Source organism: Emys orbicularis, chromosome 1, assembly GCF_028017835.1.
Source record: "Emys orbicularis isolate rEmyOrb1 chromosome 1, rEmyOrb1.hap1, whole genome shotgun sequence".
Lineage (NCBI taxonomy): Eukaryota > Metazoa > Chordata > Testudines > Emydidae > Emys > Emys orbicularis.
The window spans coordinates 145,832,084-145,845,882 of record NC_088683.1 but is presented as its reverse complement, the minus strand read 5'-3'; the positions used below and the strand labels follow the sequence as shown (position 1 = coordinate 145,845,882).

Here is a 13,799-nt window from a genome sequence, read left to right as displayed (position 1 = left end):
CCAATCAGCTCGGCCTTCAAGCAGCCTTCTCCCTGGGCTATCTCAGGCCCTTCCAGGCAGGAGCAGGTGTCCACCCTGCTACAGGCCCTGACTAAGTCGAGCATGTTAGAACCATTAACCACAGAGCCTTTGTACACAAAAGCTCCTTTATCATTCCACAAAGAGATATTTTTATCCTGGCCCAGCTTATTTAGCAATACTAATGCATTTTTCTTATAACGCTTATTCACATTTTCCAGCATCTCCTAAGCAACAGAGTCTGAGGGCTTTGGTGTTTCTGGGGGTTTGGCAGTCACACTCTGTTCCTGTAGAAACAGACTTATTTCCCCTTTAACCGCATCATTCTGCTTCACATACATTCGTTACCTTTGAAGCACGGCACTGTCAAGTTTAGCTTTTTTGTATTTGGCTAAGTCGGTTCTTTGAAGAACAGATTTCATTTCAGCATCCAGTAAGCGAGTTGTGGTCATTCTGATATTTTCTCTGCTGGAGGGAAAGTCCTTAATTGCTCCAACTGGCGGCTGGGACCCAGGTACATTTTTTCTGCATACTCCATTATCGATTAGTCAAAAGCCCCGTTATCAGAGGGATAGCAAAACTTAACAGAGGTCCAATAAACCCCCCAGACTGCTTCGCCAGATGCTTCCTTCTTTTAAGTGAAATCCTTTTATTACACAAAGTTTTTATAAGCGTGCGTCTCTCTTTCAGCATGCACACTTGATTTTGTGTCAAAGGTATGTTTCCTTTTAAGGTATTGAGTGCTATTTCTGAGATGGATGCTACTAAATCATCAGAGGCCGAACACAGTATAGCCTTCGTTTGCTGTGGGGACGATTTGCTAAGTAATTTTCAAAGGACCAGGTTTCTCTTCACGCAGCTAGACATGTTTTCGGTTAGCAACCCTGGCTGTTAAAAAGGGGCCTGCCGATAATTCATCTCTTTTTACACCCGGCTGTTGTTCTTTTCAAAGTATAAACCTCTGGCCAGTCTGGAGGGAAAAGACCGGTTCTTAGTCTGTAAACTTCTGGTGTGGAAGCATTTAAATCCACCACCTGGTAGCCATAAGGTATTTTGGTAACATCCTCAAAAGCTTCTAGAAAGAATTGAGAGCTTTACTGGGGTACATTTGCTGAGCTAGCATAGCAATATGTAATTTATCCCTGGGTTTTTTAACAGAACCATGTACTTTGTGTTTAGGTTAATCGTGCAACTCTTTTTTCCCTGACAAAATACGTTCTGAACTATATACATAATGTTCAGTTTCCTGTGATGCGTGTACTTGGTAAAGGCTTTCTCGATTTCATCACTTTCACAAGCAGAGTTCATCAGATCATCTACTATAATCATATTTACTTTATTGGTAGGAAACAAATGATCATCGTCAAAAGCATCAGACAGCCCCTCCACAAAATTTATAAAGGGATATTTACAGAACAGTTCTTTATAGAGAGGTTGCCAACAACTGTAAAACCACACAATATTCTCAAGCATGACAGAAAACGTTTGTTCGACATTATCCAACACATTTTTTATAAAGTAACTTTTCCCGCAGTTAGTAGGCCCCAAGAGAATTGCAGGAAATGGGTGTTTCCACCTCATATTCATTTTCAAAAGCCATAGGGCAGCATTTTCAACTGTTCTCCTAGGACCCTCTTGTGTTAAATGACTTTCTGTGTTTTCTTAAGAGTTTTTGTCTTTATTTGCCACTGATTTTTGTTCCTTACGATAGAGGGCTGCTGCACCTCTATCTTTTTGGAGGTGTTTTCTCGCAGGCCCATGCAATAGTCCAGGACTAGATCTTTCAATCTGCTAAAGTTGATCTTTTCACAGTTTGCTATGTTCAGCGTAATCCATTTGACTTTCATACAAGCCTTTCCTCCCAACAGTTTATATCCATATGTTTTTGGGCCTGCCGACACAAATTCGGTGATGTGTTGATCTGGCGGGATCTCGCTCATGAGGTCCCCTAAATAATCCCCCAGAGGGGGATTCCAGTAACCCTCCCTTTTCACAAATATCACCAAGTCAGTATCGTGGTACAAACACCGCTCTTGCAGCCTGATTAGAAGGTTGTATAGTTCTAAGCGGGTGTAAGCGGTGGTGAAATAGGTTGTCTGGGGATTGGTCCTGCTTTGAGCAGGAGGTTGGACTAGATGACCCTTCCAACCCTGATATTCTATGATTCTATGAAGACATTGTTATTGCCAGGACTGAGTATCGGTCTTTTGCATGCTTCCAAGACATGTATGCTGTTTCATCATTGATAAACTTACAGGATGAAACCTTGTAATTGGGGGGAAACAGGTACTGAAAGAGTTCATCAGGGTCTCTCACAATGCTGGTATTGGGTAGGTTTGTTCTTTGGCCGAATTTGCCCCACAGATAATTTAAAAATAGTTTAGCGATTTGGCGTTTAGTGGGGTTCAACCTGCTCTCATGTTGGTGTAAATGCTTAACTTCTTTCTGGTAGAAATCATTAACATACTTATTTTGTTTTTCTTCAACAGTGCACCAGTTGGGATACCCTGAAGCCTCTTGTTTCTAGCGGAGGTGTAATTGTATGTACTCTGAAAAGAGATTGTCAGATTTTTCATTAAAATGCCAGATTTCATAGATTTTAGCCACCTCGTACCGCTTTGCTATGGCCACATTCAATTCCACCATGCACCAAGTCCCCAGGATGGCCTTCTCCTCGTCAGTATGGGTGCATGTCTTCCGCTGCTATGTTTCCGCAGAGGTTCAGCATAGCGGGAACATAAGATTACCACCCATTCTGACAGATAACAATGGAAAAAAGAGGCCTTGCGGGGGGTACACTTTAACTTTTTCAATTCCAAAATAATTTGCGAGGGGTCCAAATTTGCCATAAACTATATTGGATTTTGTTTACAAAAGGGTACAGGTTGGTAAAATCATAATAGTGGATTTTTTCCCGGGGTTAGGTTTGTAATACAGACGGATACCGTTTGTCCTCCCCTCAAAAAGAGCATCCCTAGGCACGAGAGGCTGGGACAAGTGGGCTCGGTTTAAAAACCAGCAAGCTCCCTGTCTGTTTCTTTCATCACCTCTGTTACAGGTTTTACCCCCACTCTGAACTTTAGAGTACAGATATGGGGACCTGCATGTGAACCCCTAAGCTAAATTACCAGCTTAGATCTGGTTTTGCTGCCACCACTCCCAAGTACTAACTCCCTTCCCTGGGTAGCCTTGAGAGACTTTTTCACCAATTTCCTGGTGAACACCGATCCAAACCCTTTGATCTTAACACAAGGAGAATTTAACCATCCCTCCTCCTTTCCCCCACCAATTCCTGGTGAGTCCAGATCCAATCCCCTTGGAACTTAACACAAGGAAAAATCAATCAGGTTCTTAAAAATAAGACTTTTAATTAAAGAAAAGAAAGGTAAAAGAAAACCCTCTGGGAGATAGCATACAAGCTGATCTCACAGACAACAGATTTAAAACACAGAGGATGTTTCCCTGGGCAAAAACTTAGTTACACAAAAAATACCCAATTTGATTATTCCCTAATGCCCAAGACAAGTTACAAAGAAAATAAACATAAACCTATTTATTCCCTTCACTAATACTTACTACTTGATAAGAGGCTGATTTTTGGAGCTTTCCCACTCTGGTCAAAACTGAAACTGATTCTAACAACAAAGAGACTCGATTCCCTCCTTCCCGTGGAACCATCTTGTTCCCCCATTGGTTCCTCTGGTCAGGTGTCAGCTAGGCTAGGTGAACTTCTTAACACTTTACAGGTAAAAGAGGCATTAACCCTTAACTATCTGTTTATGACAACCTCCCACTCGTGCTCCCAGAGAGTCCTCACTGCAAAAACAAGTCTTTTCAGACAGTCGGTCTTGAGCTGCATCTTGTAATAAAGAAACCCCAAAGTTGTCCTTGTCATAGGGTTCTGTGCTTTTTCACAATAACAGGTGACACAGCTGTGGAAAAAACACCCGTTAAACACAAAGGCCGTGTGTACCCCATCAACATTGGCATAATCGTCTAAAAAGTAGGTGTAACAGGTTTGATCACAGAAACCCCCTTGGGAACTGCCAACTGATGTGCCAAGACTACTTCTGCCCCTGCTTTCCCTGCCAGCCTGGGAATCCAGCATCTTGTCTTGCTGAGCCAGACATGCCAGTCTGCTCCAACACAGCTAAGTGCTTGTGCAGACACCATTCACTGGCTTCCAGGCATTTAAGCCCAGATAAAGTGACTACAAACCTCAGCAGCCATTCCACCACCACACACAAAGACTATTTTCCCAATCAGTAATCTGCAGAAATTTCCTCACTCACTCATTTAAAGGGTCTGCTAGCAAGCCCCACCGTCGAGCTCAGAGTGTTACAATCCTTATAGCACCTTCCACTTAAAGATTGAAAAGACTAAGTGTCTTCTGACAGAGGTTGTTCCCTTTAACACTGTGACACACTCTGATCACTGGCTTATACCTTCTTATTGAGAAACAGTCCATAATTTCATGCACACTCTGTATTATTTCTGGTGTATAACAGGGAGTGTTATTCAGTGTATTTCCCATCTCTCCTGAGCTCAGGTCATCCTGAATCACTCAGACTGCTGAATGGAGAGAGCCAGTGTGATGGGAGAGTTGAGATTTCCCTCCATGGTTTGTGGGGCAGAATGCTGGATGACCACTGGGACATGAATGGTGTCAGCGTGGTGTGCAGGCAGCTCCAGTGCAGAGTTGCTGAGAAAGCTTATAATCCCCCTAAGTCTGAGCAAGGAAAGGGCCCTGTGGGGCTGAGAAGGGTCCAGTGTGCAGGAAATGAGACTCGTCTGACACTCTGTGACAACTCCACGTCTGAGGCAGCCCAGGCAGGAATTGCTCAGGATGTCGGTGTTGTTTGCTCAGGTGATTCATTTCCAAATCTCACAAACATTTTCTGTTCAGTGGGAAAATACATATTAACAGCTGGGATCTATCCCTGCAGGGAGCAGATGGATCAGACTGGTGAATGGGGCAGGTCGCTGTGCTGGAAGAGTGGAGATTTATTACAGTGGCAGCTGGGGGACGGTCTGTGATGATTCCTGGGATCTGTCAGACTCCAATATCGTTTGCAAACAACTGGGATGTGGACATGCCATCAATGCAACTGTCTCTGCTCATTATGGGCAAGGATCCGGGCAGATCTGGCTGGATGTCATGAACTGCTCTGGGAATGAATCCAATCTCTGGGGGTGTCCTTCCAGGGGCTGGGGCCAGCACAACTGCTTTCAGGTAAACCTGCAGCTTTGGGGCAAGTAATTCAGACCCTGGGTCTTTGTTGGAGCAGATGGGAGTGTCTGTCTCAGAAAGACAGGGTGCTGGAATCCTGAGCTGGCAGAGAAAGCAGGGGTAGAAGTAGTCTGGGCACATCAGGTGGCAGCTCCCAGGGGGGTTTTGTGATCCAACCTTTCACACTCATAAATTGTTTGCCCTCTATAATACTGATAGAGAGATATGCACAGCTGTTTGTCCCCCCCCCCCCCCCAGGTATTAATACCTACTCTGGGTTAATTAATAAGTAAAAAGTGATTTTATTAAATAGAGAAAGTAGGATTTAAGTGGTTCCAAGTAGTAACAGACAGAACAAAGTGAATTACCAAGTGAAATAAAATAAAACACGCAAATCTAAGCCTAATACAGTAATACAACTGAGTACAGATAAAATCTCACCCTGAGAGATGTTTCAATAAGTTTTTTTCACAAACTGGACACCTTCCTAGTCTGGGCACAGTCCTTTCCCTGGTACACCTTGTTACAGCTCAGATGGTAGCTAGGGGATTTCTCATGATGGCTCATCACTCTGTTCTCTTCCACCCATTTATATATCTTTTGCATTAGGCGGGAATCCTTTGTCCCTCTGGGTTCCCACCCCCTCCTTCTCAATGGAAAAGCACCAGGTTAAAGATGGATTCCAGTTCAGGTGACATGATTACATGTCACTGTAACACTTCATTACCCACTTGCCAGCACACACGTATACAGGAAGACTCACAAGTAAAACAGAGCCATCTGCAGTCAATTGTCCTGGTTAATGGGAGTCATCAAGATTCCAAACCAACATTAATGGCCCACACTTTGCATAATTACAATAGGCCCTCAGAGTTATATTTCATATTTCTAGTTTCAGATGCAAGAGTGATACATTTATACAACTAGGATGACCACACTAAGTAGATTAGAAGCTTTGTAATGATACCTTACAAGAGACCTTTTCCATGAAGCATATTTCAGTTACATTATATTCAAACTCATTAGCATATTTTCATAAAATCATATAGAGTGCAATGTCACAGTAGGGGCCTACCTGTAGTTCCCCACCTTGTAAATCATGCTGTCTCTGTATATTTTCTTTGTGAGAGGTATACAACAGTCACTGAATAGATGGGGTCTAATATCTCTTTTTCTCCCTGTGGTAGTTGTCTGGAGGGAGAAGAGCTACCGTGTTAGGCTCCAAAAACATAAACCTGTACATAGCCATGCAGACAGATGCCAGCGTTATTTACTGGAAAGGATCTATACACAGTTTTATCTCGGTGAATTTACCAGGGCCTCTCTCTAATATATCTCCCATCTCCGTCATTTTCATAATCTCTTTTCTGTATAGGATACAGGCCTGTCTCAAAATTTTGACATCCTGATGACAGTAAAACGCTAGCTCTTTCTGCAAGTCAAACGTCTCATACCGGTGGACCAGTCGAGAAACTCTGCCTTCTCGTTTGGCATCGTGCTTTCTGTGAACTCCTGAGGTTTTATTTCATTTCATATTAATCAGAGTTCACCATCCTCACCCACCCACCTCCCTGACTGTGGGTGTACACTCATCACATTTAATTACTGATCACTAATACGATTAACCCTGATGGCAACAATGATGGGTAATCTCAGTCGCCCTGGCTATTCAGTGGGGATGTGGTAAAAACCATTCATTTCAACATGGTGGGTCAGCTCTATTGTACTCAAACACATGTCTGAACCATCCCTGATTGTTTTTTTTTTCCAATTGTAAACACATTTTTAAGGTTCCCCCCCACAAGATTCTACAACATACATTTCAGCTTTTTGCTGTAAATGGGTCTCTTTTACACAAAGACACAAGACCTAGGTTCTCACAAACTATTTTTTTTAATATAAAAGACATACAGCTTCTTGAAAACAAACCAAGATGCTTCATTAAAACTTTTAGCTCACATAAGGCCCACAGAGACCTTCTAACAGAAACACAGATAGTCACAAAGACCTTTTCAATACATTTTTTTTATTTACAGCTACCAAGTTTTATATCGCATGTTTGTCCCTTCACCATTCTCTAACTTAATCCTTTTAGATTTCTTACAAATAGCCTTTTTCTTAAGCAGGGTTCTATAACTTTTTGTGTGGACCAGACAGTCAATATAACGCTGTAAGCAGGCATCTTCCGGTTTGGTCATTTTCTTTAAAACATGGTCAGGGTCTCCACTGAATTGCACAGCATTTATCAAGGTCACCCCTTGCGCTAAATGTTCTTGACTTAAGCACAGACATTGCATAGCATCACCTATGGCAATAACAATATTTAATAAGCTTTCCAAACACAGCTCAGCACACAAGCCCCAGAGATTGCAGTTTATACCTGTTGAAATCCAAGTCACACAGTCATGGTGCCGCTGGTCTGGTGCATCTATGACACAGCCCTCACAATCTTCAAAAAGCTTTCCCTAGGACAGTGATTAAAGACAGCATAAACAGCAATAAGCAATAGTCCATATGACTTTTTTACACTCACAACGAGGCACTGGCTCAGTTAGTTCCATGCCAAGCCTCCTCCTAAACTCCTCATAGCCGTCATCCTCAGAGTCCTCTTCAACAATTTATATCGGTGTTGAGCAAAAATAAGGTGGGCCCAGTTTGTCTTCACTGTTTGATGCAACACTGTCCAGGGCCTCTGGGTCCTCTAGAAAGGCATAGTTGAACTGTTGAGAGATTTTCAGAAAAGAAACAAGTGTAAATTCCAACTGCTTGTGTCATAGGTTTCCCCCCCACTCTGAACTTTAGGGTACAGATGTGGGGACCTGCATGAGAAACTCTAAGCTCAATTACCAGCTTAGATCTGGTCTAGCTGCCACCACCCAAATAGTTTGAGTCACTTGGGAAACTCTGTCTTCCCCCCCCCAAAACCTTTCCCTCCCTGGGTAGCCTTGAGAAACTCCTCCACCAATTCCCTGGTGAACACTATCCAAACCCCTTGGATCTTAAAACAAGGAGAAATTAACCATCCCCCCTCCTTTCTCCCACCAACTCCTGGTGGATCCAGATCCACCCGCCTTGGATCTAAAAACAAGGAAAAATCAATCAGGTTCTTTAAAAAAAGGCTTTTAATTAAAGAAAATAAAAGTAAAAGAAAACCCTCTGGGAGAGATTAGCATACCAGTTACTCTCACAGACAACAGATTCAAAACACAGAGGATGTTCCCCTGGGCAAAAACTTAGTACACAAAAGAATACCCAATTTGATTATTCCTCTAATTGCACAAGACAAGTTACAAAGAAATAAACATAAACCTATTTATTTCCTTCACTAATACTCACTACTTGATAAGAGGCTGAATTCTAGAGCTTTTCCACTCCGGTCAAAAGTGAAAGTGACCCAGACAAAGGGAACTTCCCTCCTTCCTTTTGAACCATCTTGTCCTCCCATTGGTTCCTCTGGTCAGGTGTCAGCTAGGCTAGGTGAACTTCTTAATCCTTTACAGGTAAAAGAGGCATTAACCCTTAACTATCTGTTTATGACAGCTTGTTTTTAGATTTACACAACCCCGGTTTCTAACCCCATTACACACACACGCACATCCTCTAAGTTACTTCTAAATCATTCATTTACCTGAGCAACATCTTTTCTGCTCACCTTGTCCACCGGTGACTCCCCCGAGCTGCGTTCGCCTTCCTCCTCCATGGGGGTGGACGACGAGAGGCCAGCACACTCATTGGGGTGTCTCACAAGCAGTTGGGTTTCGGGTTTGGGCATACCCATCAACGGCTGGGCCAAAGGGCTCCCCTCGGCCGCTCCGTCCTCCTCCTCAGAACTGTTGCTGATGTAGCACTTTCTCCGGGGATAGTCGAAGGCCCTCGGGCTAAAACAAAGTTTGAAGTTTTCACAGGGTAGTGAAGGAGTCCATGTTTCCTCTCAGCATCTCCACAAGTTCTAAAACATGCATTCTTGGGAAGAGACGGCCTCTTCTGCATGGAGCTGGAACTTATGGGGTAGTGGTGCTGTGCTCTGATTGGCAGAGGGTGGTGGGAGGAGTTCTTAGAGGGGTCACATGACCCTCTTCTGGGCGGTTCATCCAGCCCCAGAACCTGCCCTATTTTGGTCAAATCTGTTCTCGGGGCAGTTCTCTGTGGCTGAAACCCATCCCAATTGGTAGAGGGCATTGGGGGGAGTTCTTAGAGGGGTCACACGAACCACTTATGGACGGGTCACCCTGCCCCAGAACTCCCCCAGTTGGTCAAATATCCTCTCGGGAGTGGGCCCCAGCAGCTGAAACCCCTCCTGATTGGTAGAGGACAGTGGGAGGAGTTCTAAGAGGGGTCACATGACCCACTTCTGGACAGGTCACTCCTCCCCAGAATTCCCCGTTTGGTCAAATTGCCTCTCAGGGTGGTCCTAAGGGGGCAAAACCCATCCTGATTGGTACAGGTAGGTGGGAGGAGTCCTTAGAGGGGTCACATGACACACCTTGCTTCCAGTCATGTGTCCGGCTTGACCCCGGAAGTAATACCACCAGGGGCAGGACTTCTCATGACAGGTGGGCAGGGGTCAAGGGGCAGGGCTAACATTTGATTGACAGTAGGGTCCTTACACTATTTTGATGCAATTTCCTGTTTTGTCATTACTGTTTGTTTAAGTAGTGGGATGGCAGAATGAGGGGGTATGGCAGGATTGGGGTGGGGAGTTTGGTAAAAATAAGGAGAGGGAAGGAAGGGGAAGAGGCACAGCCACACCTTCCCCCTGCCAAGCTAGTCACTCACTGTCAAGTGTTTTTCCGGAATCACAACAGAGCAGAGTCTCAAGGAGGGATTCAAAGGAGGATCAGGTGTTGGTTGCACAGATTTTCTCAGGGATTTTTCTCCATACAGAAATGGCAGCATGGAAGAAAATGCAAAGGTAAAGAGTTAAAGATGTTTCCCTTAATCCAAGTATTTGTAACAGTTCTCTTGAGGAAGAGCAGGAGGTAGGTGTGGTGCCAGCCATTCATTATTCTGTGCTATATGCCCCGAGCCTTGTGCCTGTTCCTTGAATAGTCTGTGTCCCATGAATCAAGTAAACTTGTTTCCAAGGAGCCCTCCCCCTATTGACAGCACTGATGGGCATGGTGTGTGCAGGACATCCTGCTACTGCAAGAGAGGGTCATGGCCTACTCAGGAAGCCCTAAACTCTGCCTCTACCACTAAGAATCATAGTCTAGGCAGGAAACCCCAAGGCGTGGGTGAAATTAACATTAAGCACTTACCGGTACGGAGTCCCTGATCCGGGGCCCCAGAAGGGGTGGGGGCTTGGGTGGCAGGGGCGGGGCTGTAGGTCAGCCTCCCCCAGCCAGCCCATCTGTGCTGCCTGACCTGCGCCACCCGGGGCTCCTGTGGCGATTTAAATTTTAAATCGCCGGCCCCGGGGCAGCTGCCCCTTTTGCCCACCCCCTCCATGTTGGCGGCCTGCTGGGGTAGGGGGAAAGGGGCAATGATGTTAAAGCACTGCCGTGGCAGCGCTTTAACTTCGGCTGCATATGGGCTGGTACCGGCAGCCACTTTTTAAGAGTACATCGTACCGGCCCACTTTCACCCATGCCCCAAATTCTATTAGTAGAAGAACTGTCAATATTTCAGTTGCTGCTGAGTAATTCTTCTATAAAGCTGATCTGAGTGACACAACCTGGTTCTAGTGAGTTGTCCTTGTCTACAATTGGGCATGTCCTATACTGGGAATTGGGCTTGTAATGATCACCTTTGGCACAAGGGATTTCTTTCCTAGTTAATAAAATAACCAGCCTCTAATGTCTCCCAATTCGTGTTTAATATGATATAGAATCTATCGGGGCGAGAAACAGCACGGATACAGTTTGTACAGAACTTTTCCTTCCAGCTTCGGGGATTGGGGGTTACCCGATGATCTGAGGCTGTGGTAAACCTGATGTCAGGAAGGGGCTCATCACTCATATATGGTGATGTTTGTTGCTTTCGAGTTTTATTGGATGTTTTAGCTGCATAAAGTCTCAGATAAAACCACTGATAATAACTAAAAAGGCAGGTGGGTTTTCTATTGGTTCCTTCCCGCAGCTGATGCCAGCCTCTGAATCTATATATTTCCCTTCCACTGCTTTGTTGTCACTTGTCAGAAACAGAGGAGACCTGGCAGGTGCTTAGGTGCAGCCAGTGCAGTGAGAGGAGGGGACAGCAAGTCAAGCTGGCAATGAAGGGACATCGCTCCACTCCGGTGCTGTGGCTTCTTCTCCTCACAATTCAGGACATCACAGGTAAGTCTCCTCTGTGTTTCACCAGGGGAGCCGGGTTAACTGGAATGAGGGTGGTAACTTTTACGGTCAGCTTTTTACCATCGGTGCCTGGCTTGGAGGTTGTGACTTTTCCTTTTGGGATTGGACCTTGCCACTGTTATCGAGGCTTTTGTTACCTTGAGATTGGACTATTCAAATGACCCTAATGTGGGGCTGCACCTTAGAACCATTCAGAGAACGAAGGTGGTGCAAATAGCAGCGACTCACTGATCAGCGCATCTTGCTGGGAGCATGTTACAGCCGTGCTGCTGGGTTTGCACTGGCTGCCCAGCTCTGGGTGGAGGTTAAGGTGTCGGTTAGGATTTATAAAGTCCTTAATGGCCTGGGACCGGCCTCCCTGAGGGATCACGTCTCTCCCAGTGCCGTACTGCCACAGCTACGGCTAGCAGGGACACCTGAGCTGGTTCCCCTTCTTATAAAGGAGAGGGGTGGCTGGCAGGGTGCTCTCTGTGGGGCCTACAGGAGTCTGAAATTTGTTGTCCAGTTTGAGCCAAAATAGCTCAAATTTGGTGACCTTCTGGGCACACTGCAAAAGACACTTGTTTGGGGGTGGGAAGGACCCAGGCTGTGCCTCACATAATGAGAAATGGGTGGGAAGGAGTTTCTGTAGGTGTCTGGCTGGCTGAGTTCCTGTTGAAATGGTCACTTCATGCTGCAGGGATTTGAGTGTGTTATCAATGTTGTCCGGGTGCCAACAGTCTTGGCTGGGCATCGCTTTAGTATTTTAAATCCCAATAAATACATCAGTAATTTCGGATCCAACAGAAATGTCTGTTTGGTCCTGAATCCAACAGCTCCAAGGGCCAAGTCTTGGCTCCTCACTCCCCTATTCACTCACTGAAGCCAGTAGAAGTTTTGTAATTTTGAAGTGAGTAGGATTTATCCAAATAAACCCAGAACTGATTCTTCCCATAGAAGGAGTGTGTGCATGTGTTGGGGTGCAGTGTGCAATGCCGAGTGCCCATGGGGGTACTGGAAGCTCTGCCAGCAGGAAGATTTATCCTGCGGGAGCCCTTCCTCCCTCCCTCAGGGTTTCTGCTGGAGCAGAGAAGCTTTGAATCCTAGCTGGAGCCTAGAGAAGCCCGACCAGCACAAGCTGCATGGCAGAGGTGCTGTATCAGTGCATCTCACGGACACATTGGTTTCATTCCCTCAAGGCCGCCCCTGTCCAGTTTCAGGGCTGCTCTCATTCCTCCAGCACAGAGGGGGCTGCAGGCCCCTTGCCATGCAGTGTCCCAGCTCAAGGCAGACTTAACAGCAATGGGGGCGGGAGAGGAAGATCATGGGGTACATCAGCATGTGCGGGTGCATCTTAGGACGTGAAATTGGCCCAAAGACTCCAAAACTGATTAGCAATACAATTAAAATCGAATGTGGGACCCAGATGTTATTCAAATGATAGTGATTGGAACCTGTTGGGCTGGTGTTAACAGGATGAGAATGATCCACGTGACTGGCAGGGCAGTGAACTCCATAGCAGTAGCTGGTTCACAGGAACCCGATGTGCTGCTGTGCCAGCCTGAAGTTGATAATCAGAAATGTCAGTCTAAATTATTGTCTTAGAGAAAAACCTGCCCTAATGTATGTAACCCTTCTGCCCATCTAAGTTGGCAGCAACAAGGGCCGGGTTCTGTATCTAGGGGTTCCGTTTCAATAACGCAATGCAAAACCGGCTCGAGCCCCCACCCAGTGACCTGGGACAATTACATACCACCCCCCTGGGTACCTCTAAGAGGCAATACTTCCCCTCTCGCAAGCACAGAGTCTGAGTGTAGCAGAAAGTGTTTAATAACATGAGGTAAACGACATCAGCATAAAATTGGAAAAAACACCACAAACAGGATTCATAACCCAAACCTTGAGCAAAACCCACCCCAGCAAATTGGGCTGTGTCCTTTCCCTTTGGCTCTTGAATCCAGCAACCCAAAAATCACCCAGAGTCCCCAAAGTCCAACACCCCCAAAGTCTCTTGGGTCCAGCAACCACAAAAAGTCCCAAAAGTCCAACAACCCCCAAAGTCTCTGTCTCTGGTCAGTGCAGCCACAGAGTAAAAGGGGGGGCACGCAGGGTGTTAAGGGGCACCTTACATGATCCGAGGCTGGCCAGCCGTCTGTTTCCCCGTGGGGGTTCCGCCGCAGCCTTCACCACAAGCCACTTTCCTGCCATCCCACGAACTGCTCCGCTCTACAAGCTGCTCCGCTCCACTCCGCTCACCGACCTGTGAGCCGTTCCAGCCG

General features: G+C 45.8%; 2 protein-coding genes across 2 annotated transcripts in view; both read left to right on the top strand.

Moving 5' to 3' along the window:
- The window catches only part of LOC135873059 (alpha-2-macroglobulin-like), a 1,316,454-nt gene that overhangs the window by 991,044 nt on the left and 311,611 nt on the right, over window positions 1–13,799 (top strand). The gene's annotated exons all lie outside the window — the stretch shown is intronic.
- The window catches only part of LOC135890768 (deleted in malignant brain tumors 1 protein-like), a 145,645-nt gene that overhangs the window by 32,831 nt on the left and 99,015 nt on the right, over window positions 1–13,799 (top strand). The window contains exons 9-11 of the mRNA XM_065418193.1: window positions 4,796–4,885; window positions 4,965–5,251; window positions 8,133–8,157. Of these exons, the coding sequence (XP_065274265.1) occupies window positions 4,796–4,885; window positions 4,965–5,251; window positions 8,133–8,157 (402 nt within the window). The remainder of the gene's footprint in view (window positions 1–4,795; window positions 4,886–4,964; window positions 5,252–8,132; window positions 8,158–13,799) is intronic.